At 35.6% G+C, this 19,364-nt stretch overlaps 1 protein-coding gene across 1 annotated transcript in view; it reads right to left on the bottom strand.

Moving 5' to 3' along the window:
• LOC117170548 (protein singed) overlaps positions 1–19,364 on the bottom strand; it is a 131,272-nt gene that overhangs the window by 34,183 nt on the left and 77,725 nt on the right. Inside the window, exon 3 of the mRNA XM_033357357.1 lies at positions 1,628–1,871. Within this exon, the coding sequence (XP_033213248.1) occupies positions 1,628–1,871 (244 nt within the window). The remainder of the gene's footprint in view (positions 1–1,627; positions 1,872–19,364) is intronic.

Raw genomic sequence — 19,364 nt, 5'->3', positions numbered from 1 at the left:
AAATCATTTAAATCGACCCTGCAGATAGCCTGAAACGGACCAGGCTTTTTCTCGAAAGAATATTCCGAGATTTTCTATCAGTAGGGCAAGCTTTAACGTCAAAATTACTTCGCTTTATTTTTCTCTCTAAATACTAGAACTTAATATTTTTTTGTTAATCAGAGCCTATTCCTGTCTTGAATCAAGTCTTTATTCGGAATGAAAAATCGGCTAATTTCAGTACTTTTTGTGTAAAGCGATTTTTTGATTTTAACTCGAGCATATTCAAAAAAAAAGTTTAAAACAAAAAGTATTAGAATTTACCGATTTTTCGCTCCGAATATAGAGCTGATTAAAAACAGAAGTAGGCCCTATGTCAAAATGTGTATCAAAGTAATCAAGAAATCATGTAATTTTAGTATTTATAGAGTAAAATGAGTCGATTCAATTTTGAGGTTAGTACCGGGCTTTAACGTCCCTATTAATCTATAAAAACTCTATTTCAGAATTACTTCCAGAAAACTACACAAAAAACAGTTTAAACAAAATTCCAAATGATCGTAAAAGATCACAGAAATTAAAATAGAAAAAGAAAAAAGATAAAAGCAAGACCCATTGGATTGTCGAGTTCTATATCAAAGCCTACCATGCAAAATATAAAAGTAATATATCGTACCAAAATTTTGTTATTTTGAGCTTAAAAATACTAAAATAGTCAAAGCGATGCATTAAAGATATTAAAAATTGTGATCAAACTATTACGAAAGCATGAAATTTTATGAGAAGGTTCCTTTTACCATCAGAAAATTTTTAGGACTAAGTGTAAAAAATTTTTGCAGTTTTTTGCTATAAAAGGCGTCAAATGTATTTTAAATGCTGTATTTTTTACCTAGGTTATTTAAATTTTTTGTTACAATTAATATTTTTCAGGAATATTTCAAGAAATATTATGGATAAAAGACACACAAAAAGATTATCTTCAAGATCTACGCTTTAATATCTCACTGACTAAACTGGAGTGTATATTGGGAATGATAAAAGAGAAATATATAATTTTGAAATTTTTTATACGTAATACGTATATTTGAGAGATTTTCGCGGCACTACTGAAAACATTCTTATTAATTGCTTTGATCTTAAAGTTAAAAATAAAAATATTTACAAATGCAAATGATCTATTTAAACAAAGTTTAAGTGTGCCGCTTGGAATATATCACTTGGACTATCAAGGATTACGCTAAAAAATTCTTGCCTATTGTGTGGAATCTAAGATTGTGAATTGTTAGAATTTCTGAGCTGTGGAGGATAAATAAGGAGAATTTCAGTTTGATTGAATTTGATACTTCAACTTGTACATAAATTTTTATTAGATCATAATGAAATTTTCTTAGTCGATACTCCTTAGTTCAAAGATTCTTGAAGTTCAACATCTTGGATCAACAAAATATTAAAGAATTTTTTAGCGTACTGTCCGGCAGTTTTAGTCCAGCAATTTCCACCGATGGTTCCCAGTTGAAAAATACGGACCATCCTACTGTCAGTCACCAGTGTCGATATTAAACTTTTGGAATTCATATCACTGAAAATCCAACACATCAAAAAAGAAAGAAAGGATTAACAATAGAAGACGATAAGGAGACTCATTTACCATCGGCTGCCAGCATTATTTGAAAGGCGCAGCCTGGATCCGAAGGATCTTCAGATTCGCACGTGACATTGCCGAACTGATCGACGGCCAGGTACCGATCAAGGTGTGAGCGTAGGAAGACCTGGTGTTCACTACCTTCTAAAGTCCAGAGCTGTTTCTTTTTCAAACTGGCGCCGTTTGCATTGATCTTGAAGCCGAAAGTCTCGGCCGTGAGGTATTTGAATTTTCCATTAATAAGACCAACCTAGAACCAAAAGCATAAAATAATACTAAACCGCAAATACAAAATAAAATCAATTACCTAAACCAAATCACATCGGATAAGTTTCTTTCTTCGTGACTGTAATTTTAAATCTTAATTTTAATTGTCCACTCAAACTGAAAAACAGTCTGGACACTTCTATTTTTTTTCCAGGATTTCTTTTATTCATACTTTCTATTCGCACATCAATAGCTAGACTGCCATCACTTTTTATAAAATTGTAATGAAATGTTTAATTATTACACGATGTGACAAAAAAACGTGCAGGCACTTTTCTGAAGACCTAGTACAAGTTGTATTTCTAATAAAACTAAGAACAAAGGTGTGAAAGAAATTTCCCATACTCCACCAAAATCTCATTCTATTACCAGGAAACCTCTTTTGGGTAGTTTCATGTGAACAACCACTTATAACTTTGGTAATTTTTATTCGATTTACAATTTTTACATTTTCATCCTAATGAGAAGATATTGGTTTTATGTGAAATTTCAATTTGTTGGTTTTCATCAAATCTCAACGTTTTGAGACCCCCTTTGTGGTCCCCCTTTTTAAGGCCTAAACAGAAAGAACGAGTTCGTAAAACCGCCTATTTTGCATGAAAATTCAAAAAGTAAGCGCATTTTCAAAATGTTTGAAACCAAATTTTTTCAAGATTTAATAATTATATGTAAGGTTATTCATAGTACGCAGACACTCAAACAATTGATCCTTGTGACTATTTTCTACTTAAAACAAAAATTATGAGAGTAAAAACATTCTCTAAATAAAAAATAATAAAATGAACGGAGAGGGCACTGCGATCGCAACGAGTGAGTCGCAGTTTGACGTCGGTCCGTAATTTTTTGCTCTGGTTAACGGTTATCTTTAATCTAGAAACGCGATTTGTGATGAAGATGTTTTCCAAGTGTCTTCTGAACGCGTGGAGATAATAATTTTTTCGGAGATTGTTTTTCTTCTCTTAGTAACGGAGTGATTATGGAAGTGAGTAACTTTCCCTCGATGTTAGGAATATGGCGGAAAGCGAGGTTTACGACACGGGGGTGGGAAGAGGGGAAGAATTCCTTCCCACCAACGAAGCAGACCGCTCTACGAGTGATTACACGGGAGTTCCGCTAATTCGATGCTCAAATACGTGCGACCAGGGTTACCTCAAATAAATTGCCTAAATGAATAATTTACGTAGAAAGGATTCTAGATATTAAATTAAGAAACCGTTAAAACCACGAGAAAGAAGATTTCTACGAGGATTCCAAATAACCCATAAAAACACTTAAGTTTTGAGAAAGTGAAAGCAAAATTTTAAAATATAGACAAAAGGGTAGTTAAGTGCCTATTTTACGATAAGCTATTGACGAACGATGGTTACAAACGCCTTCTAGGTCATAGGTATATAAATAGTGTGGAATTATTATTAATTTTTGCAATTATATTATATCATTATTATATATTATATTTATTATAATACTTCAATTATATTCTAACCTACACTCGAAAGAATTGTTCATAAATTAGTACACGTTCAAATATTTTTTAAGATTATAATAAATTAATGACGTGTAGATGTTATCACGAAGTTAATACCAATAAAAAGGTATCTTTATAACTATATTAAATACAGTTGCTTTTGCCGTGAATTACATTTAAGGTAATGAAAGTTTAATTTATCATACAATTACTCTTTATTCATAAAATATTTCTAGATCATATCATTTTACTTTCAAACCACTAATTACACCGGCACACAAAAAAAGTAGTCTGTCCGACAGACTACACTAGCATATCTATATGATTTTGGGGTCGCTGAATTCGAATTCGGTGTCTAAATAAGCAAGTTGGCTCGTATTTTTCAGAAAAACAAAAAAATATACGTGAAATCGACAAAAACACCGATTTTTCAGGTATATTTTTGCAAAGAAAAAATATATTGTCTCGCCCGGTGGACTCATGTTTATGGGGTCGCTCAATCCGAATCCGGGATCAAAATAACCCAGTTGGCTCATATTTGATCGAAAAATTCAAAAATAGAGGTAAAATCGACGAAAAAAGCGGTTTTTCGTGCATATTTTTGCAAAAAAATATATATCTTCATCCCCGGTGGACTTATCCAGTATATCCTTGTGTTTTTGGGGTCACTGATTCTGAATCTGAGGTTCAAATATCCCAGTTGGCTCATATTTGATCGAAAAACGCAAAATTAGACATAAGATCGACAAAAACATTTAAACCTTTACCTTCTTTGAATGGGATTGTCGTTCACTGTAGATTCCCTTTGCGTCTCACGTTTGGGGGTTTTTAAGTTGCGTTAGTCTCCTTGCATGGCAATAGTAGGTTTTTTGTAAATAAAACTTATTTACAAACTTTGGTTAACTAGGCTGCCTTATGAATTTGAAGCTACATTTTCTTCATTCGCTTATAAATAAGTTTCCAGACAACCTAGGAGACTTTAGCGAAGAGCAAGGTGGACGTTTCCATCAGGATATAAAAGAGATGGAGAGGCGGTATCAGGGATGTTGGGATATCAACATGATGGCTGACTATTGTTGGAGTTTAAAACGAGATCCAGTCAATCAATGTACCAAACGAAAGCGAAACCCACTACGTAGGTCTTTTGAGGACAAAAGGGTCCGATATAAGCGATATAAAGAAAAATAAAAGGACCCTATAAGCGTGAGAGGCAAGGGACTCACGATAATAAAGCACCCCAAAGGGAACAGAATTTACTACGTCGACGCCGTTGTTATTTGAACCCCGGTTTTAGAATCAGTAACCCCAAAAACATATGGATATGCTGATTTAGACTACCGGGCATGAAAAATTTTGTTGTTGCACAAGTATACAAGAAAAATCGCTGTATTCGCCGATTTAACGTCTATTTTTGCGATTTTCGAAAAAGTATAAGCCAAATTGGTTATTTGGGCCTCAGATTCAAATTTAGCGACCTAAAAGACATATAAGTATGTTGGTTACGTCCACCGGGCGAGAAAATATATATTTTTTTGCAAAAATATACCTGAAAAGTCGCTGTTTAGATATGCTAGATATGCTAGCGTAGTCTGTCGGCCAGACCACTTTTTTTGTGTGCCGGTGTTATTGATTAGTGTTATTGACATTATTGTAGTCATCACTGATAAATGTTTGCTGATATTTTTTTATTTCTTTTTTTCAGGAAACTTTGCCTATTCATCTTGCCTTAATTTGTAAAATTTTAAATTATAATTGCAGAACGACCGGCAAGCAACCGTCCACAGTCCACAAAACACACAAGCAGAGGTTATGTACTTATGTCAGATTAGACAAATCACAGCCATCGAAATATTTCCAAGTTTCACATCGACGTAATTTACATTAATTTACACAATGTAGAAAACTTCGGACGTAAATTACATCGTAAATTAATGTAGAAATCCACGTAAATTACCTGGAGTGAATTACGTGTCCAACCCTGCGTTCGACTTGTAGTGACCGGACGCTCCCCACCATACTTGCTGCATTGGCGCGAATGGAAGGGGAAGCCTACTGCCAACGCAGCCCGAACTCGATTCAAGATGTCAGCAAGGTCGGGGCGGCCTAGGAGTGCCGCCTCATTGGTTGACTTTTTTTACTTGCGCCTGGCGGGACCATGCTTTCTTGGATCATGGAATACGAGGTAAGTTTTTCGAGTTTTCCGAGTGTGGCGCTCTCTCGAATTGAGTGGGTACTCCCCGAGAGAGTTCGGCTTCTTAATTGTTATCAAGAAGCCATCTGTTATCGGTGTTACTTGCCTGGACGCTAAAGAAAAGCTCTTCTTTCAAACAGCATAACCTTTAAAGCGGCCGGCGCGCCGTGCGCGGGCTCACAACTTTGCGCGGGAACTTTCTTAGATGAAGGCATGGCCTCAAACAAGGACCCAACAGACCCCCTGGTGAGTAATCAAAACACCGATCCCCACAGCAAACCAACCCGAGATGTTTTTAAAGGCGCCGAATGCCTCCTTACGATGAGGAGATCGAAACGACACAAGACAGAGGACAGTGACATTACAAACGCTCTTTCTCAACCCCTCCCAAAGGACAATGACTCTGAACTTATGGACCACTCTGACTTTAACAGTACTGACACGATCACCGGAACACAGACTTACGACGCTTACAAGCAAACAGAAACTAACAACAGACAACAGACATTCAGCAACGGCTCTACGCCCTTTAGGGACACTTAACAAAGGAAGCTCCTCTGCTTCCCCTAACCAACCCGATTCTGCTAAAAATCCAAATTGTAATCCTTCCGAACACTCCTACTCTGCTTTCACTCCTTCTCCCCCCCCCCATCTCCCCCTCCCAGCTCCCTAGTCTCCTCATCATCGAACTTACTTACAATTATTGGCAATCTACTTTTAATGCTCACAAATTTCATCAGCGTTCTTTCCTCTGGTAATTGCCCAAAAACAGAGGAATGCCACAACTTAATTAATTTCCTTTCTGCAAGTATCCCCTCTCTCTCTCTACAAATCTTTTACAACCCTAGTATGGCACAAGTCGATGGTTTGCGAATTATGCAATGGAACTGTCGCGGCGTAACAAACAAAAGAAGTGATCTCGCAACTATTTCGAAGGACTTTGATATTCTTTTACTGTGCGAAACATATCTAAAGCCTGATAAATCATTCTCCATAAATAGAGATTTTAACATCATTAGAGCTGACAAGGCTGCCAACAGCCGCGGCGGTTTGGCAATTGCAATTAGAAGGGGTATAACCTTCTCAAGGGTATCCTCTATACTTAACATTGAAAACAGCCTAGAAACTCTTTCTATATCTATTGACACTTCACTTGGTCAACTTCTTATAGTTTCCGTTTACAGGGTCCCCTGTGTCGGCGGAAGAATTTCAGAAAATACCTGGAAAAAATTTTTAGAATCAGTTAACGATGTCAATCCGAATAACGTTCTTATTATCGGGGATTTTAATTCACATCACAGTCTATGGTGTAGTACCCGGGTTTGTTAAAATGGCGAAGCACTTTGTGCAGCCCTTGATGATTTAGACTTTATTTATTTAAATAATGGGAAGTCAACTTATGTTAATCGTCCAGATGAATCTCCCTCGATTTTGGACCTTACTTTTATAAGCCCTCAACTTTTTACCTTTTGTGCACATGACGTATGGGACGACGCCCTAGGCATTGACAATTACCCAGTGGTCACTAGGCTGGGTGTGCAAGTACCTATTTCCAACTATTATTCACACAAATATAACTTGAAAAGAATCAACTGGCCGTCCTTTTCTTCCAATTTAAAAAATCTCGTAGAGTCCAGGGTGAATGACATTCTTCCACCCACATCGGATCCCATCTCTAGCTATAATTCTTTTGTTGAATGCGTGGATGGGGCTATCTTGTCATCTGGGGTACCCTTAGCCACTTCCAAACAACCAACTCATGGCCACCCATTTAAAAACAAACCTTTCGTTCCAGCTCCTTGGTGGAATGAAGCATGCGACAATGCTATTAAGGATAGGCGTAAAGCTTCTATCAAATTTAGAAAACGATCTAACTATCTAAACTATTTAAATTATAAAAAACTTACAGCTAAAGCTAAACACACCCTCAATGAAACCAGAAGAAAGTCCTTTCAAAGTTTTTGCGAATTACTTGACAGAACATCATCTATCTCCAGAATATGGAGAGTCATTAAGACATTTAAAAATAGATTCACTCGGCCAGCAAACGCGTCCTGCTCGGCAGATAGCAGCGTGATTTCAAAACTAGACGATCTCGCAGCTGAGATGTCCTTATACTGTTTTCCATGATAGATTTCCCAGTGACTTTAGGACCAACCAGTTCCTTGAGTCTCCATTCACTGAAAATGAACTTACTATAGCCATTTCTTCCTTAAAAATTAAATCTTCTCCCGGATTAGATAAAATTGATAATAATATCATTAGTCACTTTCTTTCAGAAGCTAATACCATTCTTTTAAAAATTTATAACGACATCTTATTGTCTGGCTCCTTCCCACCTTCCTGGAACACTTTTTTGTTATTTTTTATTCCTAAGTCAACGCCAGGAAAATTTAGACCAATTTCCTTAGCCTCCTGCTTATTCAAGTTAATGGAAAAACTAATTTACAATAGACTTAATTGGTACTTTGAGCATAACTTTTATCTCTTCCCTACACAATTCTGTATCCGGAAAAGTAAATCTTGCGCGGATAATCTGGCCCTACTTTCCACGGAAATTCGGACGGGATTTGTCAAGGGTGAGGTCATAGCAGGTCTTTTTTTAGATTTAAAAGTGACTTTTCCCAGCGTAATCACCCTACAACTCTCTACAAATGTACAACTCTATTTCATGCAAGAACATTTATTTTAATATCAATGTGGAATTAGTTGAACCTAGAATAAGCACAGTGGGCCTTCCCCAGGGTTGCATTCTGAGTCCCATAATGTATTCAGTGTATACTCGCTAGCTCCATCGACTTTTGCCGGCGGGGTGTATCATATTCGAATTTGCAGATGATATAGTAATTTTATTTAGATCCAGTGATCCCGGACTTTGCATCACATCTCTCCAACAATGCTTAATTGCATTTGCAGAAGTTTTATATGGACGTGGATTAGAAATTTGCCCTGAGAAAACAAAATCAGATATTTTTAACAAAATAAAATTGAATTTGGATGACCCCATATATACATTAAATCTTAATAACTGTTTCATTAAGCCCTCCTTACACGTCAAATTTTTAGGAATTATTCTGGATTACTCACTTTCGTTCAATGAACACTTTAAGTTTTTAATTGATAAACTCAGAAAAACCCTAAATATCATAAGAATCTTGAGAGGCGTGTGATGGGGTGCCCACCCATATACTCTGATAACGATTTATGACTCTCTCATCAGAAGTTGTTTAGACTACGGTTCTCATATTTACACATTCCAAAACCATACATTCTTTGATAAATTAGAAAAAATTAGAAACCAAGCCCTGAGATTAGCAGTAGGCTATAGGACAAGTACCCCTATAAAAGTAATTTTAGCAGAAACATGTGAACCCCCCCCCCCCCTTAAATTTCGATTCAGTTTTCTAGCCAAAAAAGATATCGTAAAGACGTTCGCAAACCTTAGTCACCCCCTAACGAACAAGCTTGAGGACCTTTGGAATAGCACACATAAAAACAACCCTCATAGAATCACAAACATTTTTACACTCATAGCAGCCTTTAAGAACACCCGGAATCTTATGGCCCAATTACGCAGATCTTTCCACCATCCCCTCTTTGAATTTCCATACAGTGATCATACTTTCTCTCCTCAAATAAACGTTCAAATAGGTTTTCTAACTCAAAATTCTCCTGACCCACCATCTTTCTTCCAGAATGCTATTGAGTAGTTTGGAGACTCCTTGATTTTCTATACGGACGGCTCAAAGTCTCAAGATCGCAAATCTGCGGGCTACCCCTCGGTTTGCCCCGCTGGGCAATTTACACACTCATGGAAAATTAATTACTCTGCATCCATTTTCTCTATTGAAGCAATAGCCATTTTATATACACTAGATTTTATTATAAAGTATAAATTTAAAAAAGTTGTTATTTTTACGGACTCGTTAAGTGTCTTAGAAAGTGTCTCTTCAACTAACCCCAGTAAAATTAAATCTCACCTTATCTTCCTGATCAGAAACAGTCTTGCCTCCCTTATCGCACTAAAATGTAATATTACCCTAGCATGGGTACCAGGCCATAAGGGAATTTCGGGAAATGAGCTCGCAGACTTAACCGCCAAATCCGCCAGTTCTAATGCCTCCCTCCTAAACATAGGGCTCCCCCATCGGACTTAGTTAGCTCTTTTCGAGAAAAACTCAATACAATTTTTCAAGACTATTCTCAAACAGGAGGAAAGCGTTTTGGTACATTTTACACAAATCACTTTTACAAAACCCACAGAAAACCCTGGTTTTCCAATTTCCTTGTAAAAAAGGGAAGGGATTGTATCCCTTTGTCGCATGAGAAGTAATCACCACTCGCTCAGAGCTAGCCTAGCACGTAAGAACATCATAGACTCGTCTAGTTGCACTTGCAACCCTCAAATAGACGAAGACTTTGAACACGTCCTCTGGCAATGTCGCAGATTTAATGCTTTCCGTCCTAGCCTTCTTAAGGGTCTTTCGAAGGCACTTAAATGTGCACCGCCATTCCATAGCAATCAATTCCTTGCTTATCCCTCCATTAGGGTGGTTTCTCACGTTTTTAAATTTCTTAAAAAATCCAACCTCCGGATATAAAAAAAAAACTTTTCTATAAGCAAAGCTTCAAACTTTCCGCCTATGTGAGCCCACGCGTGACGGTTTTGGAGGGGGAGGGAGTACCCGCGCATAAGTAAGTGCGGGTACCACTTCCCCTCCAGCTTCGTCGTCCGCTTTCGCATTTCGACATCGCGGCGAGATGCGACGTTCTGCCCTACTGGGCAGTTCGCTTAATTTGTTTCAGATAACAAACTTACTGTTTCACCACTATCTATGGAATCACACATTACCGGATCATGGCTGAATATACACGACTGCAGATTCAGTATGAAGCCAACGAATGGCGCACCGAAGTACGCACTAGAATCATCATCATCTTGGATCATGAGTCTAACGGCAGATGAGACCCCTGAGGATGTGGATGGTAGTTCAGTGGTGAATCTATGGGACGAAACTCAGGAGACCTCAGGAGAATCGGAAGAGTTCGCAGATGCGGGGACCAGAAGGGAATGTTTTGACTGTGGCAAATGCCAAGAAAAATGGAGGGAGGTGCTGCTGAATGCGAGTGGAGGCAGGCTAAAAAAGTAGTGGGCTCGCGAGTTAAAACAATTGGACAATTGGCGGGACGCAATGACCGGCAAAGTACAGCCGGTGGTGGGAACTGATGCACCTGTCGACAACGTTAATGAACTAGCCACTGGACTTTGTACTGAAAGAATGGACGTTCTACAGAAAAAAGTAGACTGCTTGGAAACTTCGATGGTGGCCTTGAAGAATTGGATGACTGAAGGCCCCAAACAGAGGAGATCCAAACTCCAACTTCTTGACAGATGCACTGGAAGGGCTAACTCTTATCAAAGATGCTCCGGAAAAATAAAAAAGGGGTATGGACCTACGTGAAAAGGATGCGGGGAAATGACAGGAATAATATTGTAGTGAGGGGGCTGGCAGAGCAAACGGGAGTGGAAGCTCTGGAGTTTTGTTCTTTGGCAAAGAGGCAAACTTGCCTGAGTATTACCATGACTTCTGAGACTGGACTGGCTGAAGGCGGTGTACTGTTTTGTCTGGCGAATCACATGCAGAAAAGATCGCTAATGAAAAGAGAGAACTTAGGATATCTAAAAACAGCATCGATCATGGTGACAGATAATTTAAAGATTAAAAATATAATTAAAGATTCAAAAGTCAAGGCAGATCAGTGCATGTTAAGGACATGTGATGTTTCGTCGTGTGGTCAATCGGGTACCATTCTCCCGTCTTTTTTTCCACAAAAATGAAAATTTAAAAAACTGAATTCGGAGATGCTCTAAAATATCATAACTGAGTCCCCGGACTATTTCTTGAGGGATAAAAACAACGACAAAAAAGTATTGTGCCAAATAAAAATTGTATGCATGTGCATTATTTTGAGGTGAGGGTCGTTTTTCAGCTCTGTGATTCCGATAATTTGGAAATTATTTATGAAGTAAACTTTTTTTATTGCCTGCAAAAAGGGTTAGTTCCTGGACATTAGTTACTATGTTTATTTGTAAATCCCAAAGTTTTCGGTCAAAACATTGTGTAGTTTGGAAGTAACGCTCGGGAGAATTGTAACGCACATCAACTCGAAATATACACACATCAAATTTAGCAAAATTAAATTTGTTTGAATTAACCTACAAAAAGTCGTCCGTTAGCATGTTCGCTATCATCCCCACGATTTTGAAGACAAAATATTTCTTATTCTAGGAAAACAGCCGGGGGAATCTAAAACTGGTAAAATCAATAATTTTCTAAGTATCACATGCCATTAATACATCATTTGTTATTAAACTTAAAAATTTCAATTGGTTATATTTGCGTTATTTACTTGGCCCCATTCATTGACATTTCTTCAAAAATGTATAGAATTAGTCAATTTATTTTGGTTGAATAAAATTGTAACTTGTAGATAAATATTCTGCATTTTGTTATTTGTTATAAACAAATTAATACGTATACTATTAAAAGCTGCATTTTCAGAATTTGAATGTAATACTTACTTTAATAATAGTATATTTAATGAGATCATTTAGTATATTTAATAAGTAATAAACTTTGTTAAAGAAATGTTAACAATAAATTTCTAATTGCGAACAAGCACCCATCAAGAATAATACTTAATATTTTAAACCATTTTTATAAACAAATTCACTTATTTAGCATTTATATGCATAGAAAAGTTGTTTTCTGTGGGATCATTTAATTTGGTCTAAATAATAAAAATTTGTATACAATAGACTGCCATTCAAAAACATTTGTCATTTTTATAAACAAATTCACTTTATTGGCTTATCAGTGCATCGAAAACATTTCTTTTCTGTGAAATCATTCATTTCCATGTGAAGAATAAGAACGGCACATGTAACAGTTCGACGGACCAACATTTGTCACTGTATAAACATATTTTATAAACCAATTGAATTATTTGGCAATTATATGCCTAGAAAATTTATCATTTCTGCTGAATCATTTCCTTTCATCTAAAGAATTTAACTTGAGCACAACTGACTTCCATCCAAGAACATGTATTATTGTTATAAACAATTTATACAAACAAATTAACTTATTTGAGCATCACTGCAATTGGCTATATTAATATCAAAACGTATTTCATCGCAATATCCCAGCTTTTTTACCAATCGTCAAAATTGCAGTCTTTAAAGAGGTTTTTTTTGGGCATAGGTATAGACTATGAATCATACAAAGGTAAAATTAAGGAAGTTGAAAATATAAAAAATTCCTAAAAGTGGAACTCTTTTGTACAACATTGTTATAATTCACATAAAAATCAATGATTTCAAAGAAAAGAAAAAATTCCGATGCACACATATACTAATTAACTAAATTTGTTTATAAAAATTGTTGATAAAAATGATAAATGTTCTTGAGTGGCTAAGAAAATATCGCAAATATAACTAATAGAAATTTTTAAGTTAAGTAACTAATTCAAAAAACGTTGCAACACTACGTTAAAGTACGATTATTAAAAATGACCCTGTTTTTCTTGAGAAACTATATCAGATGACAATACATATTATTTATTTGAGTAGGCTTTATAAACAAATAAAGATTTCGTTTTTTTTGTTTTATTATTTTATCAATAAGCCAACATTAAAAAAAAATTTTATTTGGAAACCCACGCTTTCATAATTTGTTAAGAGTTTTCCAGCATCTCTTAAAACAATTTAAATTTTACTATCCATTGGTGGCTTTATCAGCAGTGATTGTGCTTCCTAAAATTTTTTTTCGTTGAAGAAACGAAATTTGCCGGATGAAAACGTACGTTAATTTATATTTGTTTTTAAAATTTATTTGAATGAACCAAAAATTTGGTCACCCCAGATAGTCTCCTAATAGATAAGGACCTTTCTAAGTACATCGCGAACAAAAGTTGAAAATAATGTTTCCAAGTGTTTTCAAACTTAAAGTAACACTCACTTATTAACATACACACACACAAGTAGTTGAAAAAGATTGAAATTTAGATAACTTTCATTTTTTTTTCAACGATGAAACCGGATCAAACATTGGTATCCGTATTTTCATTAGCATATTTTATTAAGCTTAGAAGACTTTTAAAAATTATACGTTTTCTTTCTCTCCTTTTCTATTGTAATTATTAAAAAGGAATTAAAAATTAAGAATATGAAATCAAGTAATATTAGAATGAACGAACTCAACATCACAAAAGATAGTCAAAAAGCTTGGTTCGAATCCACATTCTATTTTCGTACCTGCATTCTCGAAAAGTGCATTTCGAGCGGCTTTTGGAGTAAAGCCAATCTGTCGCCGAATCCTGACTATGTAATCTTTGTGATGTCCCTTCACGGCTTATATATTTAAAAAGAATTATTTATCTCTTTGTGGCTCAATAGAAGCCGCGAAATTTACTGTAAATGTTCGGCATTGTATAATTTCAAATAATTTGTCTATAATAATGAAGTGAATAGCTTTGTGCAATTCTCCCCTCTTCCATCATTATCACAAATAAAATAGTGTTTCTTGTGATGTGCCGTTCTTACTCGTTTCAGTCCAGCTTTTGTTACTCTTGTATGCTTTTAATATTTCATAAAACCATAGCTGCTAACGCATAAACACACACACACACACACAAATCGAACATTCAAATTTTGATCGCACACAAAATAATGAATTATTACATTCTCATCCTAATGAGAAGCTATTGGTTTTATGTGAAAAATTCCATCCAATGTCGACGTTTGGAGACCCCCCCCCCCCGGGTCAGAAAAAATAGTTTTTACGTCGGTGTCTGTCGTCGTGGTCGTTTTTTCGTTGAAGTCTATAATCTGGGTAACATTTGAAGGAATTATTCGATTAGATTCCCCTTTGCAGCACTTTATATGGATATGAAAAAAAGGAAGACGTCGTTAACCAGATTTTTTGAAGAAATTTTAAAGTCAGGACATTTTGAAAATTTTTGAGACCACTTTTTATAAATATTTGAAATCTGTTTCTACAGCTATTTATAGTAGATCAAAATATGAAGAATTTATCCTCATTACTTTTTTGGATAAAATAAAAATTACTTAAGCTATAGCATTTTCAAAATCCAAAAAAATAAACGAAAATTAATATTTGAAGCTAAGCAAAGCGTGATATGGGAAAAAGTCAATAAAAGAAAAATGTTTACTATCGTAAAAAAAACTAATGGAAAAGCAATATCTCTATTTTGTGAAAAACAAAACAAGATACGAAAAGAGATTGACAAAAGTTGTGTACCTAAAAAAGAATATCAAATTTTTCAGGAATTACTTTTTTGTAGGATAAGTAGTTTTTGTTTTATTTATGAAAAACAACACGGAAAATAAAAAAAATTATATTCGAGTACGATACAAGGCACGTGAATTTCCAAACACATTGTGAATTGTAATGATATACATATAGTAAATGATATATGTTTCAGCGCAACTAAGAACAAAATTTAACGCAAAATAAGAAACAAATATTAAAGTAATCATGATAAATACCATTTGTACTTTATTTTACAAAATCTAAATACCCAATTCCAGGAAGAGGTACATGAAAAATGTATTATATTTGATACAAAAGTTTTGAGTATAATGTAGGAAATTTTACATTTTGGGCAAAATCAAGTGCGAAGCATGAGATACGTGATGAGAATGTGTTCGCTCAATCCAAAAGAGCTTTAACAAAAGAGAGTTTACAATCGCAAAATTAAAGTTGTCCTTTCGTTGCTCTTTCATTTTGAAAGGCATGAATGTGGGAGAAATGCAAAGACCCAGCGCGAATATGCAAAAAACACAAAGTCCGAGCGCGTAGCGCGAGGTAAATACAAAATCGAGCGCGAAGCGTGAGAACCAACAATCGCGGCATTACACGAAAATCTAACGAGCTGCGACGGGATTTATCTCAAATATTTCGTATATTTTCTATGGATTTCAAACTTGTGGCATTAATTTAAAAAAAACTAAGGGTTATATCAAAAAAGTAAAAACACCTCTGGATTTGTCTCGGAAATATCTCGGTTTACATTTTACTTGTTTTCAACAATTTGTTAAACAATTACGCCATTTGTTATCTTTCTGCAATTGTTATAAAAAAAGTATGCATCAGATCGAAAAACCAAGTGTACCATTGCATTCCTCTTGAAAATATCTAGCTGTGCAGACGGTAAAATACAATGTAACAATCTAATAACGCAAAGAGATAATTAATTACACAAAAAATGAAATAGCCAGTGAGCAAGTTTGCCCTATACCACCTGATATTTTACACACTTCTGAAGTATCAGAAAACACGAAATGGTTTCTTACAATGTCTACAACTTTTGACTGAACATAGATATTTATCATTCTCTTTATTTTGATCAAGTTTCTTAGCTTTTTTCAAATTTTTAAACATTTTTCGTCCATTTTTTGTTAAATTCTGCCTTTAATAAGCAAGACATGTCGTGAGTATTATGTAAGTTAAAGAAATTTTCTGCGAACAGCGGCAGATAACGAGAATATTTTTATATAATGGTCTATTAGGTTTATTAATAGTCTAATAGGCTATTTTATATAATAGCGTATAAAACGATTTCTTTCCCATGTGTCTACTAGCGTCTCTTCTGCACCACATTCTTTGAGAATTACAGTAAAGACCCATTTATTGCAGGACCCGTTTATCGCAGGACATGTCTACTGCCAGATTCGGGACCCGTGTATCTCGGGATACCTTACCCCCTCTCTCTACTTTCACATCTCTTGGTAAACCAATAGCTGAAAAGGCGGGACTGGGTTGATTTTAAACTGAAGACAGTTGTGTCAGAACGCGGATATCTCTAGCGTGCGCAGTACGCTGGGGGCAGCACCTATTTCAGTAGCTAATTGGAAGTTGACGGGAACTTTTGAATGCGGAAATGTGCACTTTATTATTTTTCAGGAGAATTACAATAAGGAAAATAAAATGATGATGCTTGACAAAAGAAAAATATTTTATATAACCGATATGCAAGAGTACTTTTTATTAATCATGAGTATTTAATGATAATTTGACTATTGTGAATTCGACACGGCGAGTAGATTGTTTTTTGTTTTAACAGACAACACACCACATATTTTAGCGGTATAATTATCTGTCAGAGATTTGTTTCGTGATTACTATCAAAATTTAGTGTATTAATTATTTTTTACAATAGTGTTCAGCCGCGAAAAATTAATTTGAATTTGAATTCTGCTGAAAAATAATAAAGTGCTTCTATCAGCATTTAAAATTCAGAAGCCTTGCAATAAACGGGTCTACCGTATCTCGTTACTCACTTTGTCTATCAGAGTTTTCCTGCATATTATGCGATTGAATCTGTCAATTGCGTTAATTTTACTCTGCACTGCCACTTTTGCTTGATTTGATATATTTTTACTTCTGATAAGGGGCCCTACTCTACCAATAGCCTTCTTACCTTCGTTTATGCATCTATCTAATTTCTCATCTATCTTCCCGCCCCTAGTAAATAAGCTAACAATGTATACGAACTCATCAACTTGTTCAATTCTCTCATCATTTAATAAAAATTACATAGTGTTTTCTCACTCTTTCTTTCAAACACTATAGTTTTTGTTTTATTTGCGTTAATTTTGAGGCCCATGCTCTTCATGCTTGCATCCAGTTTATTCAACATTCTTTGTAAGTTTTCGATTGACTCTGCCATAACAAACCTTATCATCTGCGAACGCTAACCCACGTACCCTGACTGTTTCTAGCTTCTTTGTCCAAAAGAGCCATTTGCAAACACTTGTCTATGAATAATATAAATAACCATGAAGACATAACGCATCCTTGTCTAACTCCTTGAATGAAGAGACATGAACGGATGGGTGGGCATCCAAAATCAGGATACAGAAAGAGTATTAGGTAATTTTGGGGATCCAAGAACAAGCTATAGCGGAGATAAATTAGTTGGTCTATGCTTAGAAAGGGGTCTGTTTATTACAAATACTTGGTTTAGGCATAAAATGATCCACATGTACACCTGGTCTAAACGAAATAGCCGCAGTATAATTGACTTTGTTGTTGCGGATGAAAGAATTAGAGAATTAGTCAAAGATACAAGGGTCGTGAGGGGTCCTGAATGCAATACTGACCATTATCTTCTGATCTCAAAAATTAAGTTAGGTCGGGGTTGGAGAAAAAAGAGACCCAAGAAAGCAAAACGAACGTGAATCAAAATTGAGAACCTACAGAAACCGGATGTGCGAATAGATTTCCAAAATAAGATAATCGAAAGCATAGATAGGGCAATATGGGAGGACCGTATAAAAAAACAAAGATATAGAGGGCACCTGGACAATGTTACGGGATATCCTTGTTAGATGTACGATCGAAGTGTGTGGTACCGCAGTGGTAGGAAGAATGTTTGGTGATGCGTGGTGGAATGATGAAATTCAGGCTGCCCAAAAAGCAAAGAGAGAAGAGTACAAGAGAACTTTGAACATCGCAGGTGTTCGCAATGAGGAAAGAAATAGACGTAGAAATGATTATAGACGCGAAAACAGGATACTCGAACGATTAGTCAAGGAACGTAGAGATACAATTAGAGCAGAAGAAGAGATAAAAATACAAAACGACTTTGAAGGAAGCAGGAAACTACTTTATAAAAAAATGAAAGGAAACAAAAGTACAGAATTTGTCAACATGAGAAATAGTAGGCGGGAAATGGTATATGATGCAGACGGAATACTAGAGGCTTTCAGAGACTATTTTAGCAGACAATTCGGAGATGAAGCTATAGGACACCACAACTGCGATGTTGAACACGATTCGATGGAAAACTCAATTGAGAAAGTCTGTGTCACTGAGATTAGAGATATAATTAAGAACTTGAAAAACGATAAGGCTGCCAGGGTAGACGGTATTTACTCTGAAACTTTGGGAACTCCTGAAAGAGTATGGATCCATGCTCTTTCAGGAGTTCCCAAAGTTTACTTTTATCTACCTTGTTAAAAGCTTTTTCTAGGTCAACAAATGCACAGAAAACTTTTTTTTCCTACTCTCAAACTTTTTTCTCTGATTTGCCTTAAGCTAAATATTTGATCCGTACATACCCTTCCTGGCATAAGCCCACTTTCAACTTCCCAAATCTTTTCTTCTGTTATTTTCATAACCCTACGAATAAGTATTTTTAAGAACATTTTACTTACTGTGCTTAATAAGCTGATCCCTCTGTAATTATTGCAATCCCTTTTGTCTCCCTTTCTCTTGAATATTGGTACGATAATCGCTTATTTCCAATCGTATAGGACGTCTCCCATTTCGAAACATAAATTTATCATTTCTCGCCACCGTGTTTAAGCATTTCAGTGTAATACCTACTAACCCGGCAGCCCTACCGTTTTTCAAGTTCTTAATTATATCCCTAACCTCAGTGGCACAGACTTTCTAAATTACGTTTTCTAACGAATCGTGTTCTATATCGCAGTTGGCGTCCTATAGCTTCATCTCCGAATTGTCCCCTAAAATAGTCTCTGAAAGCGTCTAGTATCCCGTCTGCATCATATCGCATTTTCCTATTACTATTTCTCATGTTGGCAAATTCTGTACTTTCAGTTCTCTTAATTTTATTATAAAGCAGTTTCTTGCTTCCTTTTAAATCGTTTTGTATTTTCTTCTCTTCTTCTTTTTAAAATAATCTGCTGTATCCTACAATATCGATTAATTAAGGTAACCTTACCTGTTAACCTTACTGATAGTAAATCAACCCTCTAAACCATGAATCAG

Source organism: Belonocnema kinseyi, chromosome 4, assembly GCF_010883055.1.
Source record: "Belonocnema kinseyi isolate 2016_QV_RU_SX_M_011 chromosome 4, B_treatae_v1, whole genome shotgun sequence".
NCBI lineage: Eukaryota > Metazoa > Arthropoda > Insecta > Hymenoptera > Cynipidae > Belonocnema > Belonocnema kinseyi.
Note: the sequence above shows the minus strand (reverse complement) of the source record. Positions and strands in the feature narration are given on the sequence as shown.